The sequence below is a fragment of the Antechinus flavipes genome, chromosome 6 (genome assembly GCF_016432865.1).
Source record: "Antechinus flavipes isolate AdamAnt ecotype Samford, QLD, Australia chromosome 6, AdamAnt_v2, whole genome shotgun sequence".
Taxonomy (NCBI): domain Eukaryota; kingdom Metazoa; phylum Chordata; class Mammalia; order Dasyuromorphia; family Dasyuridae; genus Antechinus; species Antechinus flavipes.
In genome coordinates this window covers 70,066,703-70,084,639 of record NC_067403.1, presented here as the reverse complement: position 1 = coordinate 70,084,639, position 17,937 = coordinate 70,066,703, and the positions used below count along the sequence as shown (strand labels likewise).

Genomic DNA, 17,937 nt, shown 5'->3' with positions numbered 1-17,937 from the left:
CACCAACACCTTCATTTTTCTGAAAATAAAAATAAAAAATCAACAAGTTAAGGATACACAACCAAGACTAAAGCATTCCCTTTTTTAAAGACCACACATAAAACACAGGTCTATACAAAAGAGATACAATTCTACAGGAAGACACTAACAGCTCATCCCTTTATTTATAAAAGGGAGGAAATAAAGGCAGTACTGTTACAGCTGAAGATCTCTGTTAATAAAAGGAAGAGTCAGTCAGCCCCACTTAGTCACCAATAAACAAAAAAGTAGCAAATATAATTGTCTATTACCATTAGAGCTGAAGATCTCTAGTAATAAGAGGAAGAAGCCAGTTAATCCTACTTATCCACCAATAAACAAACAAACAAAAAAGGAGCAAGTATAATTGTCTATTTCTTAATGTGTGGAGTAGGAGGGAATAGTAATAGATGGTTAATAAAAAGGTTGGCTGGACATACTTAGTTGCAATGATGAGGTAAACCAAGAATTGAGGAACACAGAAATCTGACCCTGTCCAAGGTCAAACAGCCAAGTACAGTTTGACCTAAACTTGGGGGATGTGAACCACGAGAGCTGAAAATGACTAAAGCCTTCTAACAAAATGCTCCAAGTAGCTTAATGCACTCCAGTGGTGCTCGCGTTTCTCCCCTAACCGACATTTGCAATCAGGCTAAAATGGCTTCCAAAGTCCAGAATAAGACACCAGCCACCCAGGGCAGCCAGCCCTGGTCCTTCCTGGATTAAACTCAGAAGCGACGAATCAAAGCCTCCTTTATTCTGACTCCACAACACACTACATCCCCCCCCCCTCCCCTTGTCAACCAACAGCTTTGCCCAAATGAATTATTTGGTTAAAAAACAGGCATGGAGAAAATTTAAGCCCCACAAATCCTTCAGAATTCTCATAGCCCAGGTGACCAAACAAGGTTTATTTTGTTTTTGCTTGTTTGACCTGTTTTTTAATTATTATTATTCCTTCCCAATTTGATACAGAAAATTCACTTGGTGTCAAATCTCAACCTAGACCAAGAGGTCAGGGCAGATACAGACTCCTGACAGGACAGGCTTTCAAATGATGTTCAACCTTAGCACACACACACACACACACACACACACACACAGAAACAGGTTTTAAAAAACCACATGACCATAAGAATGAATATGGATCTTAGTAACTCTGATCCCCTAGTTGCAACTGTCTACACAACATTACTTTTAAATTTAATATATCTAGAAAACAAACAAAAGGAATGACTCCTATGCTTCCTGATTTGCCTAATTTCACAAGATTGTAAGATTTAGAGCTAAGACAAACTATCTAGAGAGAAAACTCTCTCTGCCTTACAATCTACTAATAACGAAACTGAGATTAAATGAATGACCAAAAGTTAACCCAGACTAGGAGCTGAGAAACAGAAGTCTTCAAAACTCAAATTCAGGGCATTAAACACGATTTTTATAATTGTACTATCATTCTCTATCCTGATCATCCTCTCATTAAAAAAAAAAAAAAAAACTCTGCATGAAAGGAGTTCAATTCAGCTTCAAATAATTCTATCCAATCCAATCCTACATACATAATATGTATCATTTTTAATCAGTTAGCCTCAAGGAAACCGCTTTTCCCTAAGTGTAGACATGATTATTTCAGACTGTTTAGTATAATTAAGTATAGCAAGAAAGGATCAGAGAAGGCTTCCCGTAGGAGGCAGCACATGCCTTGAAAGAATCTAGGAAGTTGGAGAAGCTAGGTGGAGCAATAGTTAGAGCACCAGCCATAAAGTCAGGAGGATCTGAGTTCAAATCTGCTCTCAGGCACTTAACACTTCCTTTCTGTGTGACTCTGAACAAGTCACTTAACCCAATTGCCTCAGGGAAAAAAAACCTGAGTTGAAAGAGACAATTTGTATAATAGTCGTGATGGACACCTTTCAAGTCCCCTTGGCAACTGACCATACACTGCCTTGGCTGTTTCCAACTGTTATTCAATTCCTATATTACTTAAATTTTTTTTTTTTAATTTATGCCTTATTTAACTAGATTGCTGTTGTTCAGTTGTGTCTCTTTGTGACTCTCTTGGGGTTTTCTTGGAAAAAAATAATGGTGTGGTTTGCCATTTCTTTCTCCAGCTCTTTTTACTGATAAGGAAATTGAGGTAAGCAGAGTTAAGTGATTTGCCCGGGTCGGGTAGTAATTAAGGCTGAATTTGAACACAGGTCTTTAAACTCTAGACCTAATTCTCCAGCCACAGCGCCACCTGGCTGCCCTCCTAATTCAAAGCAAGGACTTAATCTTTGCATAAGTAGCTAAATAAAGTGCTAGGGCTAGACTAAGGAAGATCTGGATTTAAATCCAGCCACTTTCTAGGTGGGCAAATCACTTAACTTCTGTTTTTCTGTTTTCCCATCAGTAAATTGGGGATAACAACAGGAACCTATCTCCCAGAGTGGTTGTGAAGACAAAGCAAGATAATTATTAGCAAAGCCCTTTGTAAACCTTAAAGGACAATATAATTGCTAATCTCTAAATGCTACTGTTATTATGGGTCCCCAAAAGTAACTTCAATTAAGAATCTGCCCGGTTTCTTCTGCATCACAGTTTATCCAAGTATCCAAATAACACCAGGTTTCTCCAGTTTTAAATCTCAAGTGTTTTCAACATCTCATAAAAGTTACAGCAGAAGCCAACAAGAAAAACTGGCAATACTGCAATAGAAAATAATAGAATTTGAACCAAAGTGATCATTCAGTCTACACCCTTAACAAATGGTGAAACTGAGGCCCATTGAGGTTAAATTACTTTTCGGCAGTGGTAGAGCTGTAGCCTTAACTGTTCGAAATATGTGACTAAAAGCATCAGTTTCCTTTTAAAAAAATGAAAATAAATATAAACATATTTATTTATGATGGTGCCTCATATTTGAGACGTGTCTTGGGCTGGACCTTTGACAGGGAGAATTACCAATACAAAGAGAGCTCAACTCATATGTTAATTTGCAGTCTTATGAATATGAAAATGTTTAGAAGAACTGCATTTATTTAACTGATATCGAACTGCTTACTGTCTTGGGGAGGGGGGGAAGAAAGGAAGAAAAATTTGGAACAGATTTTGCAAAGATGAATACTGAAAATAATCTTTGCATGTATTTAGAAAAACAAAATACTGTTAAAAAAAAAAAAGTGATCTTGGACAGTTGGAGGTTATGGGTAGGTGGAGAGAAAGTAGAGTCTCAGGGGAACCTGAAAGAATAAATAACTTGGCCAGTATCACAGAATTACCATGTGTCTGAGGTAGTTGAGTGTTTCAGACTCTGAGGCTGGATCCCTCTCTCCATTAATCCAGGCAGAGGACGTCTGAATCTTTAAACTTTCTATCTCCAGGACTCAGCACACTTGATATGAACTCCATAAATATTTTCTGACAATGACTTTGGGACAAATGAATTCACCTCTTAAACTCAATTTTATCATCTGCAAAATAGGAATAATACTACCCCCTACCTCATGGTGTTTCTGTGGTAAAAGTAAAAATTTTTTTTTGCTCTGCAAACTAAACAATGTAGAAATATGAATTGTTATTGTTGATATAGTGAATTTCAATTGGTTTGGGTTTTTTTTTCATTTCAGCTTCAAAAAATACTTTAGGTTAGTTTATTCTTTAAGTGTCCATTCCAGAAACCTCTTGTGGCAAAACACACGCTGAAAACATCAGTCCAGCTGTCAGCTCTATTACCCAAGTATGCTTATAACAGCCCCTACTGGCACAACAACTGAGAGATAGGAGTTTCCTAGAATTTCACCAAATTAAAATATTGTAAATTTAATTACTATTTTCAATACTCAACTAACACAACCACCCAACCAATCAAATGTTCAGAAACAACTTAATTGATAAAGCCCAACAAAAACCTGCTGTATCATGAATGGTATTTTTATTGGAGAAAAATAGCCTTAAAAGAAAAATTACTAAAACAACAGCCCTGGTTCTGCAAATACCACACCAAACTAAGACAACTTCCAAAAACTAGTCCATGATCTCCAAAATGCCAGCTTTCAGATGTGAGGATGTGGCAAATTTTACAAGAGATTTTGGGTAATTTAGCCTCAGTCTCAGGAACCAAAATACAGTCGGTTCCCCCCTCCCCCAAAGTCATAGTTATATAGGGCTTTTATGTTTGCAAAGCTCTTTAATAATAATAACAGCTAACATTTATATAGTGTTTCCTATGTACCAGACACTGTGCTAAGAACTTTACAAGATTATCTTATTTGATCCTCACAATAACCCTGAAGAGTTTTATTTCCCCCTTTTTACAGATGAACATACTGAGGGAAATGGAAATTAAGCAACCAGGAGGCAGGATGTGAATTCAAATCTTCCTGATTCAGGAATAATTACACCATGACCACTGTCCAAATAGGGAAACTGAGGCTTGTGACTTGGCCCAGATCACACAGCTATTGAGTGTTGAGACTAGATTCAAATCCACATTTTCCTGACCCCAATTTCAGTGTTTAATCTAAGAAGCAGATAAATCACACTGCAAAGTAAAGAGGAAATACTAATATAAATTAACACGGACTGCTTCCTGATGGCTTCAGTTTCCTTGAGAGTAAAGTAAGCTCAGACTGGATGGTTTCTAAGGTCCCTTTCCAGGGGCTCTGACTTAAGTCTCCGTGAGTCATTTAAAACTAAAGTACTTTTTAATTAATAATTCACTTGTACAATTCACATCAATTCCAACTGAGGGTTAAAGAATCTTTTGCCTGCTAATGGCAAAATCAAGTTTGAAGCTCTTTAGGAAAGAGAATAAAATGGAGCCCCAGACATCCCCTCACTACACCCAGACCGGAGGCTTCAAACAGACAATGCAGCGGGAGTCCAAGGATCCTTCTTAAACCTTTGCGGGGCTGGTATGTGGTCAGGCACCAGGTGTCAGACATGTGCCCCGGCCCCCCAGCAGGGTATTTCTGTTTTCAGGCATACTCCCTGGGCTCAGACAAATTGACAGCTGCTCTGCAGACAGAAGCCAAGCTGGGTGCCCAATATAAACCCCAAGAAGTGGCTTGGACCCCATTCTGGGGCCAACTGTCAGTGAACAGGTCGTTGGGCTGTGGAGCCAGAAGTGAATTCCCCCCCAGTGAGCACACACCTGCCTAAGAGCTGACGGTTGGTATAAGGAAGGAGCCCAAACCTGGTGTCTGGACTTTATGGCAAGGTATACAGGAGGACTCCTCTGCAGGTGGAAAGGGTCCCGATCTGGGCCAAGACTAACCACTGAGTTTCAGCCTTATCGAGAATTTAAAGACCTGTTTAAAGCATCATGCACACTGTCAAACAGAATTATATGATGAGAAGGATGCACTTGGACGCACCAGAAAACTCACTCGTCTGGAGCCAAGACCTACTTTTGAATTATGACTGATAAAGCTAAAGCTGGACAAACCACAGAGATTCCCTGATTTAGGGCTGAAACCGAGAACTTAATATCTACTGAGTTCAGCTCTCCCCTTTGATAGATGAGAAAACTGGAGCAGAGAAGGAAAGTCAAGTTACTTTGAAATATTTGGCCACAGAAACAGAAAATTAGCAGAGGTGAGATTGGAATTCTCTGACATCCTCTGATACCCTACTGGGACTTTACTTTCCTATTTTTTATAATGAGAGGTTTGGAGATCTTTTAATTAATTTTAGGAGATCTTTAAATTCCCTCCCCTTTTAACACAGCATCCTAAAGGAAGAGGGTTCTGTTGATATTGTGTGAGAATAACATGGGAAAGTTTTCCAGAGGACCTTCCCTATGGAGAAGGCTAAGGTTTCATTCTTAGGAAGCCCTTATAAGGCTAATCTGTATGTGAATATCACCAGAAGATTAAAAACAAGTGGAAATTTAAAATTCAGCATATTTAGAGAACAGTAATAGGTTAAGGAGTAATAGAGATATTAAAGAATAGATTTTTAATATTTTAGAAAAGCCAAGAATGGGGTAAGTGAGAAAAGACATTGACTCTTGGGCAAACACAGGAATTTTTTTTAAAAAAGAAAAAAACAAAGCCAAAGGAATAAAAGAAGGTTGGGGAGGAAAATTTGCTCAATACAAGGAAATCTCGCACTTAATTTAATATTATTCTCTTCTATTAAAAAAAAAACAACACGCAACTCAAGAAGAGCTTAAATATACTGTAGGAATATAACTCAGGGCGAACATCTTTTTTTTTTTTTAATGCCATGAAAATTACCGCTCCCCCCCCCAAAAAAAAATCATTAATGCTCAAGCCCTCCTGCAAAATCTCTGTATTTGCTTCTCTGTGTATCTCTATTATCCTCTCATCTCCAGTAAAATATAAGCTCTATGCAGGTAGAATGATTTCTTTGTCTAAATCCTAGGCACTGAAGCACAACTTCATACTGCATCAACTTAATAAATGCTTACTGAATGAATGTGGAGCAAGAAGGGACCTTAAATATTAATTTATTTTATACATAAAATAACTGAGGTGGAAAAGGGAGAGTGGGGTTGGAGGAAACAGGAATTAAACAGTTCAAGACTACAAGTAAATTGTAAGTGACAGAGATGTTTGGACTCCAAATCCAGAATGCTCTCCAGTATTCTTTCCTTCACTTTCAAGCTGTTTTTCCAGAGAGTCAAAAGTATAAAATTATAAACAAGCTATTTCTGTTCTTGCACCGGCTTACCTACAATTTCTTCCAGAAAGCAAGAATGTTCCAAGACAAGTATGAGCACTGCATCAGTACAGGAATACATCTCTGGCGTTCAGAAAGCACTTTATCAGATGCGATTCTGATGGGCAGGCACCAAGACCAAACCTGAGAATAATGCAACTTTCTAGTCACCTAATATGACAGCCCAAAAATATCAATAAGACCAGATTTAAGCTGAGAAAGTGTAGCAGAGTGGATAATAATAGCTAGTATTTAAGAAGCACTTTAAGGTTTGTAGCATATTTGACATTGTCAATCCTCAAAACTTGTAAAGATCAAATCAGACAACAAATCTAAAGCTTGCTAACTGCTATACAGATGCCAACCATCGTTATCAGACATAATAATAGGAGAAGGGGAATTTTGGGTGATGTCCTAGTATTGTCCCCTTTGTATAGAAAACAGGCTAAGGTAATTTGGCTTAACCAGAGTCACAGTTACCATGTTCCTACAGCAGGATTTGAACCCAACTTTTCCTGACCCCTCTAGTGAAGAGGACTTTATTTTGCATTAAATCCCCATCTCATACAATTTAGCCTTACCTCTTATGCACTCTAGTCACAGGGCTTATCTAGGTGATAGACCAGTTATCCCCTACTGCCATTCTGGGAATTCCCCTTGATATTTAGTCAGAACCTATATCATACCTTTTCTCTACCTTTTCCCTTCAATTTCTAGCTGATATCATTTCACTCTCCCAACTTTTTAATATAGAAGATATTAATAAAGAAACTTTTTTTCTTAAAGCTGAATAACATTTCAATTGACAATTAAGGTTTACAGAGACCTGGTTGGATGGAAAATGCAAATATTACTCTTATTCAATTGCTTTGGGATTTCATTTGGGATTTTCTCAGCAAAGATATTGGAGTGATTTATCATTTCCCTTATCCAGACAGATTTGGCAACTGAGGCAAATAGAAAAGTCACACAGTTGGTAAGTGTGTGAGACTGGATTTAAACTCTGGAAAGTGAGTCTTTCTGGCAGTCTTATCTACTACGCAACTGTCCACAAATATTAAGTATCCCCATAGTATAGAGGAGGAAAATAAGACCCAGTAAAGCAACCCAGCCAAAGTTAGAACCACTGTGAGAGAGCTGGAAATGAAATTCAATGTTCGTTCTATTACATTGTCCTAAGGTCTCCTTGACCAGTATCTTCAACCTTCATTTCTGCCCCCGTCTGCCTACCTGGCGGGGCATTCCTCCCAGGGGAAACCTTTGCCTAAATACTCCAGTCAATACCAAACTCTCTTTCCCTTATCCAAGTCTGGGGGTGTCTTAGATTATGATGGTGGAGCTGAAACCAGCTGACATCTGTTAGAACAGAAAGACCTATTCCCATCGATGGTGTGGTAAACAGAGATTGTGAAAGAGAAAGAGAGAGAGAGAGAGACAGAGCGAGGAAAGAGAGAGACAGAGAGAGTGTAGAAGGCAGGAATGCAAAAAGAAACATGAAAAAACAATGTTATACTGCCGTGAACATAATAGGTGCTTTAAAAATAGATGTCAAATTGAATTCCAGTATGTATAAATCATACTAGCTTAAAAATATACTGACTTGTCTTATACTTTACTACATCCAGCAATTTCTCCCTCATCTCCCCATGGAAATTATAATCTGCTTGAGGCAAGAAATGTGTTATCTGATGTGTCCTACAACCAAATCCAGAAGCTCTACTTTCAATAAACACAAAAGGTATCACAAAAAAGTAGATATCAGGCTGACCACAAGCAAGGAAGTCACTTAACCTCTATGACCTTCATCCATAAAAAAAACTTGTATCTGTTGTATTTAACTCACAGATTTTTTGAGATTCAACTTCAATAATTAATTCAAAGTGCTTTGTAAATTTTAAAAAGGATAAGGAATAAGCACTTATTAAGCAACTACTATGAGCCAAGCATTGTGATAAGTACTTTTAATAAATATCTCATTTGATCGTCATGTGGAAGGTTAGTGCTATAATTATCCCTGTTTTACAGTTAGGGAAACTGAAGCAAGCAGGTGAAGTGTCCTGCTCACAATCCCACAACTAGGAAATATCTGAGATTAGACTTAAACTCAGATTCTCTAAACTCTAAACCTAGGGCTCTATCCACTGCACCACTGGTTGCCTCAGCATTATGAGAATATCAGCTGTTATGATTACTTATTGGCTCTAAGCCATTCCTTTCCTATTTTCATGTGTATATGGTCTTGGAGAATTTGCCCTGGCTCATTCCATCACCATAGAGGCAGCATGATGTGATGTCAGTAGCAAGACTTGAGTCAGAAGGTCTGAGGTCAAGTTCTTGTGTGACAAATCATTAGCCAATTAATACCAATTCAACCCTCTTTTCCCCCCAAGAAACATAATGAGAGAAAAAAAAGCAACAACTCTTATCTGCAAGAACATCACAAACTAGGAAGACTACAAGACATACACCATATGTGAGAGGAACAAAGGAGAAAACCACTCTTTGCGCTCTCTCACCCTTCTTTTCCAATCAGCTGCCAAGTCTTGTGGATCCGATTCCACATCTATCCCTTCTCTCCACCGACCCTCACCCCCTCTTACCTAGTAAGTCTCCCTTCTTCAAGTCTTCTTCCATGTTAGAATCCACTCTACAGTTTCCACAACGCCATTCCTAAAGCACAAAGTAATTCCAAGGCATTCCCTTCCTTAAATTTCAGAGGCTACCTATTATCTCTAAATCAAATACAAACTTCTCTGTTCTGCATTTAAAGCCCATCGCCTCAGTCTCCCTTCTGGGTTTCCCCCCACTAGATTGGGAGTTTCTAGAGAACAAAAGGCATCTTTTACCTTTGCATCCCAAGCACTTAGCACAGTACCCAGCATGTAAATAAATGGTGCTTAATAAATTTTTTTTCCCCCTGACAACCCACTCCTTCCCAAATTCTATGGGTCAGTGAAACTGGTCCTCCTGCTGCTTCTCACACAAATCACCCCGTTTCTCATCTTTCTCTCCTCCAAGCTGTATCTCTATCCCTTGGTGCCAGCAATAGAATCAGGAAGACCCGAGTTCAGGTTCTGACTGTAATGCATATTAGCCTGATGAGGATGGCCACCTCTCTCAGGTGCTCTTAGGCAGCTTTCTAACATTATAAATGACAAATCAAGAAGGTTTCCACACTAGAAGTTCTCTTTGCTGATGAAATCACAGGTCCAGACAAAAAGAAAACTAAATCCATCCTACTTCATGTGATTATTTTCAGCACATTTGAATGAATTACTGCAAAGGCCTGCAAATACAAGGCTGCCTGTTAAGGCTGAGAATTTTCCCCTTGGTTTATAATGTATTAGACTCGTAACCCCTGGAGGCTAGAACCATTTATTCTCTACTATGCATTCTGGCCTCAAGGGAGCCTCCCTGGTATAATGCTCATTTCAAGATGGCCACACATGTTAACCAGACAAGCAAAGCAGTGATTTAAACCCCTGCAGACAGTAACTGTTTCAGTGAATTCCCTTCTTCTTTCATCCAAAGTGCTTAAGAAAGTCAGGCTACATCTATACTGGATGATATGGCCTGTTCTTTACACTACCTTCCTATCTCTGGAACTTACTACCTGAGTCACTCTCCAAGCTTCAGTTTTCCCATCCCATCCCATCCCATCCCATCCCTTAAAAGGGAGTGGAAAGGGCTTGACCTGTAATTCCACAGGTATAGTAAATTCCCTCTACCAATTCAGGTCAACACTTTTTTTTTTTTTTTTTTTTTTTTTTTGGCAACGTACAGCCTTAGAGAGCTGTCTAGCCAGAACAGAGGCATCAAACAGGAGATTTTGTGGCTGCCTAGTGTCTGCAAACCTGATTAAAATATAATTGGGAAATATTTAATAAAATTAATAGAAATACAATACTTGGTTCTTGAGTTGTTTTCAGGCTTGTCTGAGACTTTGTGATCCCCACTTTGGGGTTTTCTTGGCAAAGATACTGAAAAAGTTTGCCATGCCTTCTCCAGCTCATTTTGCAGATCAAAAAACTGAAGCAGAAAGGATTAAGGGACTTGCCCAGGGCTCTCAGAATCATACACTAAGTGTCTGAAGCTAGATTTAAATTTGGGCCTCCTTGACTTCAGGCCAAGCACCTAGATCACTATAGATAATATTAATGTGTGATTTTCTAAGTCAATATGTGGCTGGCTCCTCATGTTTTTAAGTTCAACACCAAAGGATCTAGAGAGGTGGAGTGGAGTTGCCAGTATGTGTTTGAGGTGGGATTGGAATCAAGATCTCCTTGGCTCAAAGCAGCACTCCTAATCACTATTCCAAGTCTATCTGATGACAGACTCAACTAAAAAATCTCTACAGCCCCTTTCAGCTCTAAATCTTCTGCCTACAATAAATAAATAAATAAATAAATGACCTTTCAACACCCTAAGTTTTAGGTGAAAGCAAATTTCTTTGCTAGGGCAATCAGACAAAACTGAAGATAAGGAAACGGTAACACTATGCTAATTAGGTGGAATTTGTCGTATCAAATCTTTTTTAAATTGCTAATTAATTCTTATCAATAAATACAATTCTAGAAGAAAGGAAACCAGAAACTCACTGGTGGGACCTTGGAGGGTTAAGCTAGACTGCAATTTGACCATTCTACAGAAAGTAAACAGTAACTTTAGCTGAAATCCTATCCTTTAATCATAAAAAAGATAAACATCTACCAGGAGGCACAGGTGCCCAACACAAAAAGTTCTTGTCTCTGAGGACCAGTAAAAACTTATGGAAACATTTTTATAAGGAAAGCATGTGGCCAAGACAAAAGTGTCATCCCTTTCCTTTTCAGGAAGCAGTGGTAAAGACATCAATCAGTTAAAAAAAAAAAAAAAAAGGCTCCAGGAAACAGGATCCTGGAACTCCCTGAATAAAGACGCAAATCTCTGCTTGGAGTCAAGCTGGTTCTTTCAAGGAATTGTTTTTCCAAAAGCTTTAGAGGTTCGGTAAGGAAACAGCCCCCAATATCAATTATGTGGATAGTGTTTTTAATCGGCTTCGGTGCCCACGGAAAGAAGCCCTTCAGTGATCGGGAGTCTGACATCAGCACTCCCTCTCCTACGTGACTTGACAGCGCATAGGAGCCCGAAACACCAGCCCTTCCCCGGCTGAAGAAATTAATTGGTCTCTCAGCAAACCACCGTCGATTGCCTTGCAAAAACAAAAACACAACAACCCCCCTTCCCCAAACTCCAATGTCACCTCGATCCTGCAATTCGGTTCAGCAAACCAAGTGTCCTACGGTAATAACCCGTCCCTTGGACATTTGAAATGCAATTCCTGGATCCGATCCCCCTAAGATTCCCCATCCTCCTTCCTTCTACCCCCCAACCCCCCAAGAGCAGGGAGGGGTGTGGCGGGGAGAGGGAGGGGGAAGAATCTAGCAGAAAAACAGGGGCGATGGAGACAGAGGAAAAAAGAGGCGGGAGGGGGTAAGGGAGAATCCACAGGGAATTCCGATTCCTTTAGGCTGTAAAGGGGCAGAGGGGAGGTAAGGGGCATCATCATACTAATATGCGCGAGTACTGACTGAGATTTCAAGATGCATATTCTAAGGAAGATCTCTTCCCAGCCCCTAGGAAAAGGAATAATAAAAAACCCTAACAGCCTTTTTTCTTTCCTCCCAGAGAACTCCAGGGTCTGGGTCTTACTGCTAGAAGTCGTAAATGACGTAGTCTGCAAAGGGGAGGGAGGAAAGTTGCTGGAGAAAGTCTCACGTCCGTGTGTGTGAGTGTGCATGAGAGTATGTGAATTTGTGAGTGTGTGCGCGCGTGTGTCTGGCCGGGGAAGGGGGAGGGGGCCTGGGAGGGTGGGCAGCAGAAGCGGCCGAGCTTGCTAGGGTGCAAATCCCCGGGCGCATACACCCGCCCGCCCCGTCGGGGACCCGGAGGAGGACGGGGAGGGGGAAGGAAGGACAGGCAGGCGCCGAGGTGCGAAGCCCGCTCCAGGTAGTGCGCCCGCGCGGTACTTACGTAACGCTTCAACTTCTTCTCCGGGGGGGATTTTCGGAGCCATCCCGAGCAAACCACTTCGCCGCCGCTCATGGTGAGCGAGTGTGTCCCGAGCTCCGCCGCCGTGGCCGCCGCCGAGTCCTGCGAGGGTGGGGGAGACGGGGGGCGAGGGGCGGCCAGCAGCAGCAGCCACAGCCCGGGCGGGCCGGAGCCTCGCACGCCCCCAGCCGCTCCGGCCTCCTCGGACGGTCCGGGAGGAAGGGCAGGCGGGCGGGAGCGGAGAGGGAGACGAAGGCGCCTCTGCGGGCTCCCCAGCAGATGCGGAGAGGAGCGGCTCTGGAATGAGCCGGGGCTGGCCGGGGAGCGCACTCCCCCTCCTGGGCTCTGCTCTCTTTCTCTCGCTCCCTCCCTCCCTCCTCGCTCCCTCTCCCTTCCCCGCCCCCCGCCCCAGTCTCCGCTCCCGGCTCACACAGACATGAAAGGAGGCTCCGACGGAGTCCGCCCCTCCCGCGCCTCGGCCGCCGCCGCCGCCCAGCAGCCGAGCCCGTCCCGCAGCCCAAGCGCGGGGGACGCGCGGGGCGCTGCGAGCCGGAGCCCGACCTCGAGCCGCAGCCCCCGGGCGCGCCCCGCTCCGGGCAGCCGCCCCTGCGAGCCTAGCGTCTCCCGGAGACTGCCCGGAGCTGGAGCCCGAGCCCGAGCCCCTGGCCTCCGCACTCGCTCCACCCCCTGCTGGAGAGGCAGCCCTGCACACACTCACTCACACTCACACACACAGACGTGCCCCAAAGCACCCTCCTCCTCAGCTTTCCCTGTCTCCGCAGCACCCCCGTCTCCTCCCGCTTCCCAAGCCTTCGGGGAGGGCGCGCGAGCGAGCCGGGAGCGCAGGGGCTTTGGGAACTGGGAAGCCACCAAAGTTCCACCGTCCGGACGCGGGGCCCCGCAAGGCCCTGGAGCGGGGATTGGCTGGGGGAGAACCGCCCTGGGGCTGGGGAGGGGGCGGGGGGGAATCCTCCCTTCTCTCTCCTCCAGTAGAAGGTGGAAGAGTGAGGAGGGGGCCAGGCAGCTCGGCGCAGAGCTGCAGCGAGACTCTCCTCCCTCCGCTCCCCTCTTGGGAGTGGATTCCACAGACCTAGCCCTCCTTTTTCCTCCTCTTCCCCCGCCCCTCCACTTTCTCTTCCGAGATCCAGCTCCCAGCCTAGGAGTTGGTGACAGGTTGGACACACGCTCCCCCACTCCGCCCCTCCCCCTTCGGGCTCTCCTTCCTCCCACCCCCTGCCTTTTCCCACTCCCTCTTCCTCTCTTTCCTCCTCCCCTTTCCCAAGTTTGGCCCCTGGTGGTTGTTTCTCCCAGTCCGGACTGAGAGGCCAAGACTTTCCCTTGAAACTCAGCCAAAGCCCTTTCAGCTCAACAACAAGGGCAGAGCAGAGACGGGCAGGAAAGGCACTCTGGGATCTGTAGTCCGGGAATGGCGAGATGTCTGTTTCCCTTCCTCCCCACTTCCCCGATGGGCAAGAGACTTTTACGGGAGCCTCTTTTAGCCTTGAAAGTTGGAGGCTGGAACCCGACCAGGCAGGCTCCCTGAGTAAGAACGCCGATCTGGGAGGTTGGGGAAGGAAGACCCCGAAATAAGAAATCTCCGTTTTTGCCATCTGGACTGTGTGTTTAATTTTTTTTTTCCTTCCTCCTATGTGGTTGAAAAGAAGTTTTGGAATTTTCTCTGGGAAAGAATGTGCAGAACGACCCTGAGAAGGTTATCTGAAATGTTGGGGGCTGGATTTGCTCCTAAATCCGTGCCCTTGGGTGGGGTTGGGAGGGAGAGAATAGAAAGAATGAGACCTGCTCCCTGCCAGCAACCAGAAAAAAAAATAAGAGTCTAATCGATGATCAGGATGGGAATTAACCTAACAACCAAAAAAAAAAAAGTTTTTGGAGGGAAAGAATAAGCTAATTTAAATTTAACCAAAATTAATTCTTGTTGATTTACTGAGCAAAATCATAGAATTTTAGATGGGAAAAAGACCTTAATCTAATCATCCACAGCAACTGCTTTTGTGTGAGGCAGAAAGAAAGGTGAAAGCTTTGGAATCTGGAGAGATTTGTAGTTCAAATCTTGCCTCTTAACAGTAGCTAGGTAAGCATGGGAGCCAGTCTCCTCACCTGTAAAATGAAAATAATAATACCTGTAACATCGCCCTTAAAAGGTCGCAGTAAAATCAAATGAGATCATGCATGTAAAGGTCTGTGCAAAGCCAAAAGTGCTAATTAAAGGTGAGCTATCATCATTTCAGTAACATTTTGCGATCATTCACCTCTGTGATCAATTTCTACCACTTTTCTTGGCTTGTGCTGGCTAAGAACCAACTACTCACTTTTTGAAAGAACGAGTTGTACCTAATGTTTATGATTTGGTACTAAAGTCCATTTCATAATAATAAGGCGTTTTGTTTTGTTTTGTTAATACCCATAAGCCTAGCTTTTAAAGATGTTGAAAATTTCAGCTCACGTAACTGAACTTTCCCCGATTTATTTTGTGGGTCTTGAACTACGAAGCATTTAATGAAATTTAGAATTGTGGATTTGATCCACCAAGAAGTATTTATTAGGCACCTACTATGTGTCAGGCACTTTGCTGGATACTAGGAATTCAAATGTGAGAAGGCCCTTGCCCTCCAAAAACTTAAATTATAGGAATATAACATGTTCTTAGATAAACAAAAACAATCTAGAGGCTGGACTTCTGGTTGCTTTGGGGAAATTCTGAATGAGGAACCTCCCTTTACCAATGCAGGCTGGCAACTTCTCAGTAATTTATAGTTGCCTAGAGTTGCAATAACTTGCCCACTTGTTAAGTGACTTCTGAAAACACAAGTCCATCATTCAGGGTCATACAGCCAATATGTGTCAGAGATAGGATTTAAATACAGGTATTCCTGGCTCTGTTTGCCTTAATCCACTGGAGAAGGAAATGCTAAACCACTCCAGAATCTTTAAAGAAAACCTCATGGACATTATGGGCCAGAGGAGTTGGCCACGAGTCAACAATAGCAACAATTCTTGGCTCTGGGACCAATCAGGCCTTACTTTTACATATATAAAGTGTATATATGTGTGTATTTATGTATGTGCTGTATATGTGTATACTTACACATATGTGCATGTGTATACAGATATGTCTATATAAATATATATGTAAGTTTTCCCTACAATCTTTTCAGCCATGGCTGATTCTGACTCCATTTAGGATTTTCTTGGCAAAAATACTGAAATGGTATGCATATATACACACACACATATATATATATATATATATAATATACATACGTATATAAATACACATATAAATATAACATACATACATATGTAAATACACATATATACCTATTTATATATAACATATATACATATATAAATACATATTTACACACACACACATAAATATATATATATATATATATATAAATAGCAAGTGATGATGTTGGAGGAATATAGTAGCTTGAACTAACTGGGGTTATTAAAGAAGGACTCTAATGTCCTTTGTCATTGATTATAGATCATCATACATTTCAAGGAATATCTATTAAATACACACTGCAAGAAACTAATAAAAGCTGGATATGAAAGATGAAAAACAAAGAATTTACAATCAATTAGAGACAAAGGAGGAAATTGAAGCCCATGGGGGGATTAAACATTTTGCCTAAGGTCACACAGTGATAGAATTAGAAGTCTAGAATTCCCATCTTCTGAGTTTTATACCGATTTCCAAAATAAATATTCTTCACTTAATCTCTCTGGGTTCGTTTCTTCATTCATAGGATAAGAACTCGGTAATTACTAGCTTTGTGATCTTGGATAAGCTATTTCATTTGCTTAATTGGATTTCACACCCTCTCTGGCTCTCCACCTCAGTTAAGTGAGGGGCTGAACTGGATGACCTCTAAGGACTCTTCCATCTGTAAATCTTGTGATTTTAGGAAATCTGAGATTCCATGCTGGTAAAGGCAAAATGATTTTTAAATTCTGTATTAAGATTCTTTTTTAGAAATCACTATGTCTAAAATTATGCAAACGTTTTCTGTTCTGCTGGATCCTTATTCATATATAGTGTACAGTTTTTTTTGCATCCCAAACATTGGAAACAAGTGGTTAACACAAAGTACTGAAGAGAATCTGCCTAGACTGAGAAAAATGAAAGGGGTGTGGGTCTGTGCTGGAACTGTGTCTGTCGGGGGTGGGGAGATTAACCACAGCATTATATAGAGACAATTTAAAGAACTTTTCAACAAGAAAAAAGTTCTTCTGTTGTATTATGAATTGCAGAACCCCTAATATTTTCTGGTTCCCAAATAAAATAATCTCATTCCAATCCATACCACCATTACATCTAGAGATTTATTTGAGAAGCATCGAGGTGGTTGTAGCAAAGAGAAAGAGATCGGAGTTTGAATCCTCACTTAACTATTCTCAGCCTAGTTTTCACATCTCTAAAATGGTAATATCAATAGTATTTACTGCTTTCCAGAGTTATTATAAGAATCAAATAAGAGAAGATACAGAAAAAAGGATATTTATATATGTATAAATATATCTATTTCTAGATATGATGCATCTATATATCAATAAAAAAAATTCACTTCATCTTTCTGTCCTCTCAACAAAACTCTCATAAATCCCCATAAATCAAATCTAAAAATACATTGTCCCCATGTGTATAGTGAAGTACTTCTTGAAATGACAGTCAAAATTTGTCCTTAAACTACTAGCCCTATATCAAGATGGATAGAGTGGTTTGCAAACCTTGATGTTTTATATAAACACTAGCTATGATTATGGAGTTCATCTCCCATCATTAGTTTCCTTATTATGAGCATTCAATTTTATATTTACTTATCTTGGACAGACTATCTCTCCCCCTGGCAAACTATTCGGAGGGCGGGTACGTTTTTAGTTTTGTATGGCTATCTACCAAGATAGTAAATAGTAGGTAATCTTAAAATGTGTTTTGAATTAATCTTGGAATTTACTTGAAATTAAAATTAGTTCCAAATAGTTAATGCTAATATGTTTACCGAAATAATCTTGCATGAAATATATCAAATTCAGTTGTAGTTTTTGAGTCTTTTTCTAGAGATTGAAAGGAGACTGAACACAAAACTATGCAGTATGTTCTGATTTTTAGACAGGTAGCATAAGGAAAGCCTCTCATTATAGGGTTACACAGATCAACCAATTTCACTATTGCTCAGACTCTCTGCTACTTGA

At 41.3% G+C, this 17,937-nt stretch overlaps 1 protein-coding gene across 4 annotated transcripts in view; it reads right to left on the bottom strand.

Moving 5' to 3' along the window:
• Positions 1-12,852, bottom strand: part of GAB1 (GRB2 associated binding protein 1) — a 157,742-nt gene extending 144,890 nt beyond the window's left edge. For all 4 annotated transcript variants that reach the window (XM_051966155.1, XM_051966157.1, XM_051966156.1 and 1 more), the window contains exon 1: positions 12,697-12,852. In XM_051966155.1, the coding sequence (XP_051822115.1) occupies positions 12,697-12,768 (72 nt within the window). In that variant the 5' untranslated portion in view covers positions 12,769-12,852. The remainder of the gene's footprint in view (positions 1-12,696) is intronic.
• Positions 12,853-17,937: the final 5,085 nt, after the last annotated feature.